This window comes from Lutra lutra, chromosome 3 (assembly GCF_902655055.1).
Source record: "Lutra lutra chromosome 3, mLutLut1.2, whole genome shotgun sequence".
NCBI lineage: Eukaryota > Metazoa > Chordata > Mammalia > Carnivora > Mustelidae > Lutra > Lutra lutra.
Window position 1 is genome coordinate 200,890,862 of NC_062280.1, and position 14,944 is coordinate 200,905,805.

At 62.9% G+C, this 14,944-nt stretch overlaps 1 protein-coding gene across 2 annotated transcripts in view; it reads left to right on the plus strand.

Moving 5' to 3' along the window:
• Positions 1-14,304, plus strand: part of TMEM255B (transmembrane protein 255B) — a 39,075-nt gene extending 24,771 nt beyond the window's left edge. Inside the window, exons 5-10 of one of the 2 annotated variants that reach the window (XM_047720504.1) lie at positions 171-173; positions 4,876-4,953; positions 5,465-5,550; positions 6,611-6,770; positions 8,989-9,132; positions 13,283-14,304. In XM_047720504.1, the coding sequence (XP_047576460.1) occupies positions 171-173; positions 4,876-4,953; positions 5,465-5,550; positions 6,611-6,770; positions 8,989-9,132; positions 13,283-13,393 (582 nt within the window). In that variant the 3' untranslated portion in view covers positions 13,394-14,304. Of the gene's footprint in view, positions 1-170; positions 174-4,875; positions 4,954-5,464; positions 5,551-6,610; positions 6,771-7,162; positions 7,342-8,988; positions 9,133-9,353; positions 12,156-13,282 lie in introns of those variants that run through there. The other variant, XM_047720503.1, reaches the window with a different exon arrangement.
• Positions 14,305-14,944: the final 640 nt, after the last annotated feature.

Genomic DNA, 14,944 nt, shown 5'->3' on the forward strand with positions numbered 1-14,944 from the left:
TTTTGAGAAGAAAACAGGATGATCCCTCTGTGGTTTGGGGGCTCCCCCCGTGCCAGGAAGGACAGGCAATCCCTAGAGGCTGTCACCTCGCTCTGTGACCCAAGCTGCTGGCAGAAGGAGACCCGCACTCAGCCCCGGTGGGGACAGGCCCAGAGTCCCACGGGCGAAAGGAGGTGAAGCCTGACGGCAGTGAGATGTCCAAGCAGTGACTTGAGTCATCGGCCTGAGTGATGACGCGGAAGTGTTGTCACCGCCCTACACGGAGCCTTCGAGCACGTCTGTACCCGGCGTGGAGGCGCTGAGGCAGGGCTTACAAATAAAGGCTAAGAAAGCAGAAGTTCAGGAGTGAGTCGTCTGAGCCATGCTCCCGCGGGGGGACCTGCTGGTTCTCCTGAACCCACCCCCTCGCAGGACTCTCCCCCTTCCCGAGGAAGACGCTCTTCAGGCGCTGACACTGGGGACGGGTGGCACGTCCCCACTGGAGGTCGAGTGCTGGGGACATTCTTCGTCTCCCACTCGTCCTTAGTTGACAGGACACCCGAGGGCGTCCGATCCCTGGGACAGTTTTCCCGCAGCGAGGACCCGCAGGCCTTCAGTCTTCCTGCCTTGGCACAGCGCCGTCGGAAGAGGCTGCCTGGATTCGGGAAGGGGAAGGTCTTGGGTCGGAGCCTGCGCACCTCCAGGCGGCCGGCAAGCCACAGACTGTCGCCTGGAGCCCGTGCGAGGGCCTGCGGCCGGGGAGTCCAGGAGTCCAGGGAAGTTCGAGGGGAGCGGTCGGGCTTTTTGGTCAGAGGAACCCAGGCAGAGTGCGAGCTTGGGCCGGTTTCCTGTTTACAGTGGGGTGACACTCCTTCCCTGGGGTGTGGTGGCCTGGACTCACGCAGGCCTTTCAGGGTCTGTCGAGTCAGGGAAACCCTGTTCTTGACGTTGAAATGAGGTGTGGACTTTGGTGACCCGCAGGGAGTCTGGTCAGAGAGCTTCCGGGACCTGACAGAGCCGGCAACAGCAGGGTTCTCCCGAGACGTGGTGACATGGTGTTTGAAGACAGAGTCTCTTCGCTGGGCCCCAGGTCCTGCCTGGCTGGTGACAGGGGAGAGGTAGGGGCTTGGGGAGCGTGGACGGGGTCGGGCGCGGGGCCTGACACTCCTCCCCTTGTTCGTCCAGAAGGGAGTTCCAGGAGAGGGCACGGTGGGTCTGGGTTCCCAGCCGGAGGACCAGCCTCCGGGGGCGGAATCAGTGGGGGAGCAGGGGCCTGGCGCCCCGTTTCTGCCCTGAGAAGGCAAAGCCATCAGCATGTCCCTAAGGCTCCAACACATCCTGCGTAAACTTGAATGCTTCTTAGGTCTTTAAAAAGGGCACCTGGTGTCAATCTGAGGCTGATCGAGTTTGCCTATTCGTTCCACTTTTCCGTAAGTTTGCAGTTATTTCCGAATAAAAGGTTTAAAATGCTAGGACCGAGCGCATGGCTTCCCTCTCCCTGATCAGGGGTTCGCAGTGAATGCTGGAGGCGCTGTGGGCCCAGCCCCTGGTTTCTGCTGCCTCCAGAGCTCAGGCCCCCCCAGACGCCGAGGGGTCCCGCCGCGCTGGCCCGCACGTGCGTCCTTGCACTCTCCTTCCGTCCTTGGCTTGGTTTTGGCTGTCCTCTGGCTGCAGGTGGCCGGTGTCCTCAGGGCAGGCCCATCTGCCCCATGCGGGGCATGTGCATCGGCGGGGGTGTGTGTGTGTGTCACAGACGTGGGTCCGAAGCTGCGGGGTTTGGCGTGTTCACTGGGGGGCCAGGGTGACTGTCCAACAGACGATAGAATCAACTGACCAAAGGCTCTTTCCCACAAACTTGTCACCGGCTGTTAGCACTTCCCAAAATCATGATTTTAAGATGCCAACAACCTGGGGACAAAATGTGGGACACCAGGCTGCGGGAGCACAGGCCCCAGGATGCAGGGTGTGGAGCCAGACACGGAGCCAAGGCCCAGGGCCACCCCAGCCGGCGGGGCTCAGGCAGGGCTCATCCTGGCCTCTGGACCACCGGGCCTGCAGGCTGGACGCCCCTTCCTACGGCCTGGCCCCTCTGGGCCGGACAAATCTCTTGGGACGGGGACAGCATGGCGGGGCCTCGAGGGCTATACCTGGGTCTGCCGGGCACTGGCTCCCTTCCCCGGCCAGTCCGGCCTCGAGCCTTCAGTCCTGTGTCTGCGGCTCCCGGCCGCCGGCTACGCTCGCTCTGGCTTCTGAGCAGACACCGAAGGGCTTGGGTTGGGCAGGCAGCCTTGGGACCCTCGGCTTCGAGGTTTGCCCTGTCAGTGGGTGTTCGCCCAGCTCGCCTCCTGCTCAGCACATCGGAGAGAAATTTCCTTCAAAGCCACTTGTTCTGAAGTGGGGGTGGTCCCCTCCATCCCGCGCTGCAGGAGCCACAAGGGAAGGCCCTCCCTCCGCGCCTGTTTGCTTTCTCAGACAAGCAGGATCTGTGGACGGGGCTTGTCCTTGCAGGCGAGGCATGACAGTCACCCGAGATCACTCCAGGCTCCCTCCTTCCCAGCTGGCTGGGCAGCTGGCGACGCAGAGCACGAGCCCCCGGGACTCAGAAGGTTGTTCCCGACAGGAGATGGTCAGAAAGCCTGATTTCTACCCCGCGGGGCCTTCAGGTGGATCCTCTGGGCTGTGGGACTCGTGGTTCTGGTTTATCATGAGAGACACGGGAGTAATGGGGTCGGGGTGGACTTGTGGCTAAGAGAGCAGCTTTGCGGTTGGGACTGACCATGCTGCACAGACGGTGGGCGGCACGGTGCCCTCTTCCTCCTGGTGGCCACAGCTCCCCATTCACAGCTGCTCTCCACACGTGCAACGGGCCAGGAGCAGCCGGCCTCTCTGGAAAGGGTCAGGGTCAGCACGCTGAGCCTGTGGCCACCTGGCCTTGCCACAGCTACTTAGTCCCCCCGTTGCAGCACAAAAACGGCCACAGACCATATGTGACAAATGAGCATGGCTTTGTGTCAAGAAAACTTTATTTACAAACTCAGACGGTGGGCGGGACATGGCCCGAGGGCTCTGGGGCCAACCCCTGCAGGAGACACACAGACTTTTGATCCGAGTTTTAGGGACTTAGAGTCCGATATTAGTAAGTGTGGTGTCTTAATGTTCATTCACGTGGAACGGTTAAGAAATCAAGACCGTGTCGATGGTCTTTCTGCCCCTAGACTGGGGCTGACTGGGACTCTGAGCTCTCTCCACCCCCAGCAGAGACGGGAGTTAGCTCCCGAGACACCATCTCCAGGGTCATCGGAAATCCAGGTTGTGGGTCAGGTGAGACTAATGCCTGTTTTGTTTAATTCAGACTATTAAGAAGTATTTCATCCTGATTGGACACTGAGGGTCAGACAGAAAATGAAACCAAGTCACCAGAGCTTCTGTGTCAGGAGAGGATTTACTGAAAAGTCAGTCTTACACCAATTCTTTGTCTCTCGTGGCAGAGAGCGCCCAGCTGGCAGACTGTCCATGTCCCCAGAACGCGTGTGTGGTGGCCACTCTGCCCTGCGGTGGCATCAGGAGGCGGGCCAGCCCCTGGGAAGTGGTCAGGGTGAGATGGGTCACGAGGACGGAGGCCGCTGCGGTCGGATTAAGTCTGGACAGAGAGAGACCAGAGCCCGCTGTCTGCCGTGTGAGGAAAGGCAGGAAGAGGCCGGCACCCTGTCTCAGGCCGCTGCTTGGGCTGCCGGGACGGGTGTCCGTGGTTCAGGCCGACCCCTCTGTGTCACGTGTTACGGCGGCCATCAGGCCGATGTAGACACAGTGGCGAGACGTCCCAGACGGAGCAGTGGGCGCTCCCACGGGGCTAGCCTCCGCCCGGGACAGGGTGGCGTGACGCCCAGTCAGAAGGGGTGTCTCCACGTGGTTATGGGCGTGAGGAAGGGCACCAGTGCAGCGGGACGAGAACCTTGATGTCAGCAGCAGGTTCCACCAGTGACCAGGTGGGACACAGACTGGAGCTTCCGGAACAAGGCCCCGGAGGGAGAGGCAGAGCGGAATCAGCAGGCGGGCGGCGAGGGCTCAGGGCGGTCACCACGGGGCCTCAGGGAACCTGCACACGGCGGCAGCGCCAGCCTCCCAGCGCCCGGTCCAGCACAGCCCTGTTGGCAGTCCTCCATCCGTCCTCGGGCTGCGGGCCGTGTGCCACAGGAAGGTGGACTCCGGCTCAGCTCTGCCCGGAGCTGGTCTGGCAGATGCGGTCACAGGTGGTTTCCTGTGCTCTGCTTAGGGCCCGGCCAGGATTGCGCTAGGAAATGGGAACCATGGAGAATCAAAGTGACGGTCAACCCTTGGCCCTGCTGTGTCCCCGGGGACGGGCACCGTGTCTAACCCGGGTGCCTTCCTTGTCTGGCACTGTGATGCTCTGATTCTCCGTGAAGGCTGGGCACAGATTAGTGGAGGGAACACGGAACAGGGCCGGAAGTGGTGGATGTATGAGTGGTAGTTGGTGGGCAGCCAGGCGGGGATGGTGGAGGGAGTGAGGGGGGGTGGAGGGAGGGAAGACTGGGTGATGGGGGAGGGTTGGCCGGGTCCATGAATTAATGAGTCCTTTTCTCTCCCTTCCCAGTAGAACACCTGTTTTGTTGTGCAGGGGGAGGGAAGAGGGACACGGTAGCCTTCAGGCAGGTGCTCCCTGGGGTCCTTCTGCTTCCCACCCCCTGCACGCTGGCCCAGCTGCTCTGGGAGGAGGCCCAGTGTGTCCTGCCCCACATCCCCCTCCCGGCCCCCCCAGCAGGCTTTGGTGTCCCTCCTTGAGGCTCCGAACCCCGGGGCAGATGGGTCTGACTTCACCCCGGCCCCTCCTGACGGGGGACGCGACTGTATTCCATGTGTGTGTCTTGGTCCCTGGAGCCCAGGCCCCTCACCGCGGGAAGATGCGAGTTCTTTGCCAGCGAGGTGGGGTACATGCATGATGCCTACCAGACGGAGGTACGTGGGGCATGCCGGCGTGGGTGGCCTCACTCTGCAAATCCGGACCCCACACGCTCTCTGTGCCCCCATCAGAATCAGAAGGCTTTGCCTCTAACATGCTTCCTGACCTGTGGGACACAGTGAGCCTTGCGGCCCTGTGGCTGCCGGCTGCCTCCGGTGACACAGCAGTCCCACAGCCCACCAGTGGGCTGGGTGCGGCTCTGCTTTCTGTCCTCACGACCTCGTCTGACCCCAATCACTGTCCACCAAACAATGGCTGCCTGGACCGTCCAGCTTGGCCAAGCAGGGTCCTCGAACTCTTCCAGCATGAGGGGCCTGCCACGCCCCCCAAACCACCACACCTGGAATGGGTGCAGGGAGGGGGAGGTCTGGAGACAAGGCTCAGGAAGTGGGGCTGCCTGACTGACCTGGGTGCCGTGGCCGGGTCCTGGCTCCCGGGGTGTCATCCCTACCCACTCTAGGGTGGGGGAAGGTGGGTGCCTGACAAGGTCTCTCTCTCTGCCTGTAGGTCACCTGTCACTCCTCGAGCGGCTCGTGCCCCCTGAAGGTGAAGAGTGGTTCGTGCTACTGCTGTGAGCTCTACAGGTGCCAGAGGTGAGGGGCGGGGTCCATGCCCCCAGCCCCCTGCCCCCACCCCCGGCCCCGGCCCCGGCCCTGCAGTCCACCACCTCCTCTGAGAGGAAGGGGAGTTGATTCCATCTCACAGATGAAAAACGGAGGCTCGCAAGGTTGTGTGGGGTGCAGGGAGGGCTGTGGCCTCCTGTCCCCTGGTCGTGGCTCTCTGGGAGCCAGGGCCCCAGAGTTTCTCGGGGATCCCTCCCGAGTTGGCTGGGGCTGGCTGGGTGGCTGCAGCCAAGGTTTCCTTCCCTTGGGGCTGGGCTGGCTGGTGAGAGCACGGCCCTCTGGCCGGCTCTAGATGCTTCCCCTCCCGTAGTCTGTGGGCAGCGGAGGGCACGCTGCTCTGACAGGAGCTGGGAGAGCCTGCCAGGCTGCCGGCGACCTCCCTGCACTGTGGGGGCCTCCCCAGGACAGGCCCTGGGCACCGGTTAGGGTTCACAGCTGGTAGGCCTACATTCCAACCAGTGGGGACCTCAGGGGTTGCTTCTTGGGGACACCCCCAGAATGGTTGAAAATTCCACGGCTTTAAGCAGGAACCCCTTCCCCCAAATGAGAGTCCCATCCCATTCCCAAACTCTGTTGGGAGAAGCTGCACCGGCGTGGGGCACGGTTGCTGGCCTCCCCGCCATGACCCCCATGCACGGAACCCCGCAGGCCAGTGCTGGGACAAACAGCCCTCCTGTGTTCATGGCTTAGCCATGAGACCTGGCGCCCTGAGGAGACCCGGTCTTCACCCTTCTGCCTGGGTCTGGGTTTGGGGAGTGTGCTTGGCTGCTCCTTCCGGCTCAGAGGCCTGGGATCTTTCCCCGGAGGGATTTCTGGATGCCCTAGGGGACAGCCTTGCCCCACAGCCCCAGGGAGCATCTGGGTTGGTTCCTGGGATGTGGTCCCCCCACTACAGCCCGGTCTGTGGGGTCTTCATGGCCGAGAGTTCAGCTTGCCGGATTCGGAGCTCACGCCGTGGCACACTGTGCCCGGCCCAGCTGGCCTGTCCCCTCCTTGCTGGCGTGTGTGACACTTCCTTCTCCTTGGGCAGCACAGAGCACCCTCCCATCTACTACGAGTTCGTGGGTGTGTGTTCCTGCCGGGACGTGCTGCACCTGTACCGGCTGCTCTGGGCCTCCTCGGTGCTGAACGTGCTGGGTGCGCTCCTGGGTGTCCTCACGGCAGCTGTCCTGGGGGCCTTCAAGGACATGGTGAGTCGGGCCCCGGCGCTGGCGCTCTGGACAGCTCGGGGCTCGAGGCCATGTCCGCTGAGCTGGGCAGGGTGCGCCTCCTTGTCTCCACCTACACATGGGAAAACAGAGGCTGGTGTCGGCCCCAGGCCAAGCCTTCCAGCCGTTCAGAGGAGCGGGTCATCGGACCTGCCCTGGTCAGTTCCCCCCACCCCGTGCACAGGGAGCCTCAAGCCTCCTGCCTCGTATCCAGGGCTTAGGTCCGTACTTGCCCAGAATTAGGTCTGTACTTGCCCAGGTGGATGGGGCTTAGGGCTGGGCACGACCGAGCCTCCCTGCCGAGCCTCCCCGAGGGCAGCACCCTGCCGTGCTTTTCTCTGCACGGGGCAGCAGCTGCCTTCCCCCCGGAGCAGCACGCGCAACCCCTTCCTGAAGCCGGTCGCGGACTCCAGAGAGCGCCTGGCACACTCCAGCCCCCACAGGCCCCTCGCATGAGCGTCGGCAGCCAGTGCCTCCCGAGTGCTATGGGGATTCGGTCATGGCCATTTTCAGGGGCCGAGTCCGCAGTGAAATTACCGGAGCGTTCTACCAGGTAAAGTCGGCGAAGGCCACAGGGCCGGTCGCAGCCCCATGCTGGATGGTTTCCTCTCTCAGACCAAAGTTCTCGGGTCTTGTAAGGGAGAAGGACAGTGATTCCTAACCGTTCACACCTACTGAGTATCTTGTACATCTAATGGATTTTTTAATTTAAAGATCATCTTTAGGAACAAAGCCACTTCCTTAGACCGCCAGACGCTCGGCCTGGGTGCAGTGGGGCAGGGGTGAGACTCAGGGCTGCGGGAGGGTCCCCGGGGCAGGGAAGCCTCGTTTAACCCAGTCCACGTGAGGAAGATACGCAGAGAAATGCAGCCCGCGAGTCCTCACGCTGGTGAACCGGCGCCGGATGGGCAGGTGCAGGGAGAGAGGCCTGAGCCAGATGGGGCTCCCGGGGTTCCCAGCAGAGCGGAGCTGCCCAAGGTGACATGTTTTGCTCCTTCGTGGGAGACCCCAAGCCTGCTCATCCCTCCAAACCCCAAAATGGCACAAGCACAGAGTCGGGCCTGGCGGTAAGGCCCCCAGGCCGCGGGATGTAGCTGTTCCCTCCGGCCGGGTGGCTCCCCCACACACCAGGTCTCACGTCTCGAGGTGCCCCTCATGGCCCTCCGTGAACCTGGCTCCAGTCCCCCAGGATGGCAGGGAGCTCAGCCCCGTGCCCACAGGAGATGCTTGCCAGGGTGCGGCCGTGACCATGGCAGGGGAGCTGTGGGCCTCCCCTGCAGCTCCCCGTCCTCTCTCCCAGCACCCTTGGTTGTCCCTTAGAGTGCCCAGAGGCCGCCCAGGGCAGGGGGCCAGGAGGTGACAGGTGGGTTGGCAGAGCTCCTTCTTCCGAGGACATGCCCGTGCAGGCAGACGTGGGTGTGCTCTCGGCTTCCCGCGTTGCCTCCCCCTCTGCTGGTCCCCCGCTCCCCCACTGCTCAGGACCCCGTCTCCCCTTCCCTTCAGTGGGCAGCCACGCGTTTTCAGACCCTCCTTCTCTGCCCCCGAGGCCCCTCCCCGATGCGGCAGGGCCTGCCCTGTGGTGTCCTTGGGGGAATCCAGGTCTGTCCTCAGAGAGAGGGAGGCCCCTCCAGTCTGGAGCCCCCCTCTGGGGAGGGCTCCATCCCGTGGCCCCTCTCAGGGCGACAGGTGGGTGGCCCAAGTCCTGTTTTCCTTTGGAGAGGTGGAGTCACCTGGCGAGCTCACAGGAGCAGGTCCTGGAAGGGCTTTGGTGTTCTTTGCCCTTTTCCAGAAATCCCTGCCACCGGGAGGCCCAGCACGGGGCTGTGGTCTCTGCCGCAGGGGTGTTCAGGTTTGTTATTTTTGTGGGGGCGAGAGTGTGCACGTGGAGAGGGGCAGAGGGAGAGAATCCCAAGCAGACTCCTCACTGAGCGTGGAGCCTGACGCGGGGCTCATCCCACCACCCCGAGATCATGACCTGAGTCGACATCCAGAGTGGGATACCCTGGCCCAGCCTGGTGTGTCCCTGAGACAAACAGAATATAAAAAGCAACAATAAGCCCTGCTCTGAGGGGCTTAGTTCTGGCTTGAGAGTGACTTCTCCCTTGCAGGCGTCAGAGGAGGGTGGCGGGGGGACAGGGCTCTGCAGGCTGTTGGCTTGGAGCCCAGGGTGGCTGGGCTGACACTGTCCGTTCTGTGGCAGGTCCCCTTATCCCAGCTGGCTTACGGCCCGTCTGCTCCACCTCAGACCCTCTACAACCCTGCCCAGCAGATCCTGGCCTACGCAGGCTTCTGCCGGGCGCCTGCGGCCCTCCTCACCTGCTCGTCCTACCCTCTGCCTCTCCAGGTAGGCCCAGAGTCGCCTGTGGGAAGCTGGGACACTCCCTACATGGGCGGCGGTTGCCCACAACAGCCCTGGTCAGATGGGACATGAATGGGGGGTTCAGGGGGAGGGAAGAGGGGCCCCACGGCCTCCCCTCCCCGTTTGGTTACAGGGTAGTAGAGTAAGGGGCTTGGGGACGATGGAGGGAAGCATGGCAGACATCTCCAGACCCCTCCACGTTTCAGGCTCCTTTGCTCCATGTGGTGCTGGTGTGTGGTGTTGTCCAGACCTGGAGCCTTTTCTGACCCCCGTCTGGGTCCCGCGGAAGTTCGCCTCGGAGGCCTGGCCAGGAGCCTGGGGCCTGTGAGCTGCTCTTCCGGGGTAACCGCAGAGCTTGCCCTCAGCCACGCCTTGCCCACAGCAGCGGCCACCTCATAGGGCCAACGCAGTAGGACACACGAGCCTGGGGACCCTTGTGGGCTGTTTGGTGGGGCTGAGACCTCGCTCCTGGAGTGCTGCTGGCCTCCAGTCCTGGCTTCAGCTTCTCTGTGTCAGCACAGCTCCGTCTAGGGCCTGGGGGAGCCACACACCAACCTGGCTGGTGCCTTGGCGCGTCCGTGAGGTGCAGAGGGGCCTCCCCAGTACAGCAGCACGAGGGGCTGGGAGCAGGTGCGGGAGGCACTCGGGAGCCCAGGACATGGGGCGCAGTCGGCCTTCCCTGCCAGGGAAGGCTGTCACCCGCAGTCGGCCAGGGGAGGGCAGCTGGGTGTGAGCTGAGTGCACTCAGGCTTCCTGGCCTGGTGCTGTCTCCTCTCGCCTGGAAAATGAGGCTCATGGCTGAGCTCCCTGGTGTGGGCAGGGCCTCCAGTTCCTGGAGGGGACCCGACACTGACGTCTGTTTACCCAGCGTCTCCGTGGGGCTGTGCCAAGGGAGGCCTCCCCCTTCCCGGGAAGCATGGACCAGGCCCCTGCGTGGGCACCGGCTCCTGATCCCATGGGGTCCATGAGTGTGAGGCCCCTTTGAGCAGCCAGTCCCCAAGCAGGTGAGGCCTGGCTCGAGAGTGTCTTGTCCACCTCCGTGACACAGGAGGAACGATCCCCCGCAGCGCTCAGCCCCAAGGGCGGGCACATCCCACGTCCCTGGGCACAGCCTCCCCGCCAGCCCGGCAGCCGCACTCAGCAGCCTTCCCTAGAGCGGCACCACGTCTGCCTCCAGGCATCCCTCTCGGTCCTCACCACGGGGAGGACGACATCCCTTGCCCATGGCCTTCGTCCTAAGGGCAGTGCTGTGCTTCTCATCCCTTCAGTTTGCCGAGCCCAGACCGAGACCCACCGCTGCAGGGAGCCTGCCTCCATAGCTCGTGGGCCGCCTTCGGGGACAGACCCTGGTGCAGATACGTGGAGCCGAGTGCTGGCCGGATCTGCCCGGTGTCACTCACTCATCCACTCTGGGTGGGGGTAGGTGTGCCCCCCACGGCTGGGCCCCGCATCCCGTCAGGGCACCTGCTCCCATCTGACACCTCGCACCAGCTTGGCTGTGCGGACTGGGTGCACCCCAAGGGCCGGCCCTGACTCATCCTGGGCACCCGCCGGTCCTCGGAGGTGGGCACTGCTGGGGGCTCTTCGGAGTCTGGGTCCTGAGCCCGGGGCCTCGGGCGGATGTCTGGGGTAACAGTGCGTCTCCTCGGGAGATGTGATCCCTGTAGGGCCTGGCATGGTGGTGGCCTGCGTGTCAGCCGTGGTGCTGGCCAGTGGGTCCGCCCCATTCCATCCTCGGCCACCGCTGGGGCCTCTGGCTTGTCCAAACACAGATGCCCCCTCTTTGTCCCCCAGGGGAGGCCTGGGCTTTCCTCCCTGTGCCTCCTCCGCCGCTCTGACCAGCGTGTGCAGGAACAGCATTATTGATGCACGGACCGTTGGATCGCGATGACTGGGGGCGCTCCTTGCGTCTCCTGGGAGAGACGTGGAACTGGGGCTGCGCTTCCATGACCAACAGAGCGGGAAAGGGGGGTTTGAAGTGCTGTCACTGGCAGTAAATTACCCCCAGAGAGCGGGGGAGTGGATGGCAGGCGGGGGCCGTTCGAGCCGTTCGCTGAAAGTCCTTAAAAGGGACCCGGCTTCCCTGCTCCCAGTGGCTGCCCGGTTAGGACACACAGGAGGGGCTCAGCGTCCTGACGGGCGCGAACGGACGGAAGCAGAAGTCTGGCTGCAGCCCAAGAGTGAGCGGTGTCTCATGTCCTTTCCCTGCGGGGCCACCTGTGGGAGCAGCGCTGTCCCGGGGACAGCCTGGTCACCAGAGGTTTCCCTCGTGATTCACGGCAGTTTTCCTCATGGCCTGCGGCGATTTAACCTGCAGCTCATGGGGGTTCGTGCCGTGGTCTGCGGTGGCTCACTCCATGGCCTCTTAGCCTCTGACTTCCGGGGGAGATCCGGCGGGCACGCGTGGCGACGGGAGATCCCCGCGGACCGGAGACGATGTTCTCTGGAGGACTGGTTTGTCTCCTAAGGTCAGAAGGAGAAACAGGTGGGCAGAGCCCCGGCCATCGGACTCTGAAGCCCGTGCTGACGGCTCCACGTGGCCAGGCCCTCGGGTTCAGCCGCGGCTTGTGAGGAAGTTCCCCTTTGAGAGCGCTGAGGCCCCCCACCTGCTCGATGCGGAGGGTCCCCGGCACCCAGGAGGGACGCGCCGGCCTCTCAGGGCCCCGGATACCTGGCAGGGGCAGAGCGAAGGGACCGCAGTGCCGGTAGGAGCCCGGAGCCCCCAAACACGACGCACCTCCTGGAGGGACCTTCCCGCGCTTGGATACTGCGTTTAAGTAGGCGTTTTTAATCGTCCGAACGTGCGGGGAAGGAGTTCTAGAAGTTGTTGGCAGGTGGAGAAAGACTGGAAATTGGTTGATTTAAAATCCGCGCCCAAACCCGCATTTTCCTTCTCAGAATCACTTTTACTCGGGTCTGCGTGTGTCAGTGTCTCCCAGCGAAACAGATCCCACGGGACATGTGCGCGTGCCACGATGCAGAGACGGCTGCACAGAGACTGAGACACAGAGACCAAGAGAGACAGAGACGAGACACAGAGAGAGACAGAGACACAGAGACAGAGACACAGAGAAAGACAGAGACAGAGACACAGAGAGAGACGGAGACAGAGACACAGAGAGAGACAGAGACAGAGAGATGGAGAGAGATGGAGACAGAGAGACAGAGACACAGAGACAGACACAGAGAGAGAGACAGAGAGATGGAGAGAGACTGAGATACAGAGACAGAGACAGAGACAGAGAGATGGACAGAGAGACAGAGAGACAGACAGAGAGACAGAAACAGAGACAGAGAGGGAGAAAGACAGAGACAGAGAGATGGAGAAAGAGACAGAGATAGAGAGACAGAGACAGAGAGACAGAGGAAGAGAGATAGAGAGAGACAGAGACAGAGAGATGGAGAGAGATAGAGAGAGAGACAGAGACAGAGGCAGAGACAAAAAGACAGAGAGAGACAGAGGCAGAGAGACGGAGACAGACAGGAGGCCCGACGGAGCCAGGAGCCTCCAGGCGGCACACACGGGGCTGTAGACCCAGGAAGAACGGCTCTTGAGGGCCCAGTCAGTCTCGAGGCTGAGCCCCTTTCCTGGGCACTTGGTCTTTTCTTTGCAAGACCTTCAGGGACAGGGCTGGTGTGCGTGTCAGTTGCATCTAGAAAACACCTTCATATCAACACCCAGGCTGGTGTTAGAGCTTCTGGGCACAAAGGCCTGTCCGAGTGGACACATGAGACTAGCCACTGAGCTGTATTGAAAATGCTGATGTCTTAATTTTTCCTGAAACTATGCAATGCTGGGGGAACCCAGAGGACCCCCACCCCCCGATGCTCTGGGTGGCCTTGTCCTCGGACATGTCTGCACTTTGGGGCCGGACTTGCACACAGTAGGCACACACCGAGAAGCCGGGTTTCCGAGGGTGGGCGTCTCGGCAGGTGCCACACGTGCCGCAGGTGTGCGGAGTGGGCCCCGCTCTGGCCCTGCTGGTGCGGTCTGATCGAGGAGTCTGGGTCATGTGGGTGGCCCTGGTGCAGGGGAGCCCGGGCCCCAGGAGGGCTCTCTCTGGGGTGCTGTCGTGCTTGCGCGGACTGTACAGGGCTGGACCCTCCACTGACCTAGACTGGCTGTCCCTTGCAGCGCTGCGGCTGCTTCCCTGCCTCGACTCCCAGGGACCCCCTGTGTCCGAGGACGCGCCGCCTCCCAATGCCCCACCTCTCTGTGTGCCAGCCCACTTCCTCCGCGGGGTGAAGCCTCCGCCTCCGCTCCCTGACACATGGGGGTAGATGGAAAATTAACTTAGTTTCTGTTTCTTAAAAAACAAAGCAGCCTCTGCAAACCCTGCTTCTGTGGCTAGTCTCCCAGAGACGTCAGGGGAATGTTCTGAGGTCTGCGCCTTCTTTCCCTCCTGGGCACATATGTGGGCAGAGAGGCCAAGACCAGCGGTGGGACGGAGCCCGGGCGCCCAAGGCCCCAGGCAGCGCCTCTGCTCAGCTGCCTTGCCCAGAGCGGACGCCGGATGCCGAACAGATGCAGCGCTCCCGGCCGGAGCCCCTCGGTCTGTCGTCACGCACTGAGCAAGAGTCACTCTCTCGCCCTGTCCCTCGTGAGCCTGTTGTTACTATTCTGCAAGGGGAATATGGCCCCGTGTGCCCCCTGCAAGGGTCGTGTTTTAAGGAGAGGTGCTGTATGTGTACATACTCACACCTGTGACCCCAGGAAGCGCAGCCCCGCTCAGGGCCCTCTCTCTGTGGCTACTTGCTGGGGATGAAACGACGCTTTGGCTCAGACATCAGATGCTGCTCGTGAGGTGCATGCGCTCCCCGAGGTCTGCCTCCTTCCTAACCTGCCGTCACACCTGCAAGAACACTTGGTACCTGAGGCCGCGCGTCCTATCCAAGGCTGCCGGCGGCCGTCTCTCATGGGTTGTTCCAGAGGCTGCCCGGTCCGTTACGCAGGGAGCTCCATAGGGCGCCCCCCACCCGCCGCAGGGCAGATCTCTACACCCCGTCTCTCTGCTGTAGGTGGGTGGCTTCTGAGGCTTCAGCTAGAGCCTGGGGGGCAGCTCAGCCTCCTGCAGACCCACCGCCACTGACCCAGGCACACCTGGAGCCCCCGGTGGGCACCCACCTGGGCAGTGATCAGTCCTGAGTGACAGGCCAGAGTCCTAAACTAGCCCTGGATCAGGGCTGGGGGTAGAGATAAGGTGCGGTGGGGAGGGGCGGGGAGGGGAGAGGAGGGGGAGTGGAGAGGAGGGGGGGGCGAAATAAAGAAGACACAGGCAAGCAGACAGTCTCCTGCTCCCTCTGCTGGCGCGAAGGCAGGTCCAACAGGCCCTGCTCTCAGGTGCTGGAAGGCCTCACAGTTTTCTGGGCACCTCAAATGCTTTCTCTGAAGAGGGTGAGCGCGGGTTCCCCTGTTGGGGCCGTCGCTGGAATACAGGACACAGGAGGCCGGCGGCTCTGGCTAACCGACCTCAGGAAGGCCCTTTGTCACAGATGAGGAAGCCACCAGCCTGGCCTCTGCTCTAGCAGATGCCTTCAGTCCCGGGGGTGGGGGTGGGGGGGCGTTGAGCTGAATTTACACTCTGAGCCCAGACGGTCCGGCCGCCCAGCCTGGGCCTGCACGTGGCTTCCTCTCCGCAGACTCAGGGTTTGCAGCCGGGAAGCAATGACACGTTTGTCCTCCAGAGGAAAGCCCTCCTGTCGCACAGGCCTGCGAACCGGGGGCACGGAGGCCTCTGAGGAGGCCGCGCTGGGGTGAGGGGCCCGGGGCACCTCCGTGTGCGGCTCCTGCGTCGGG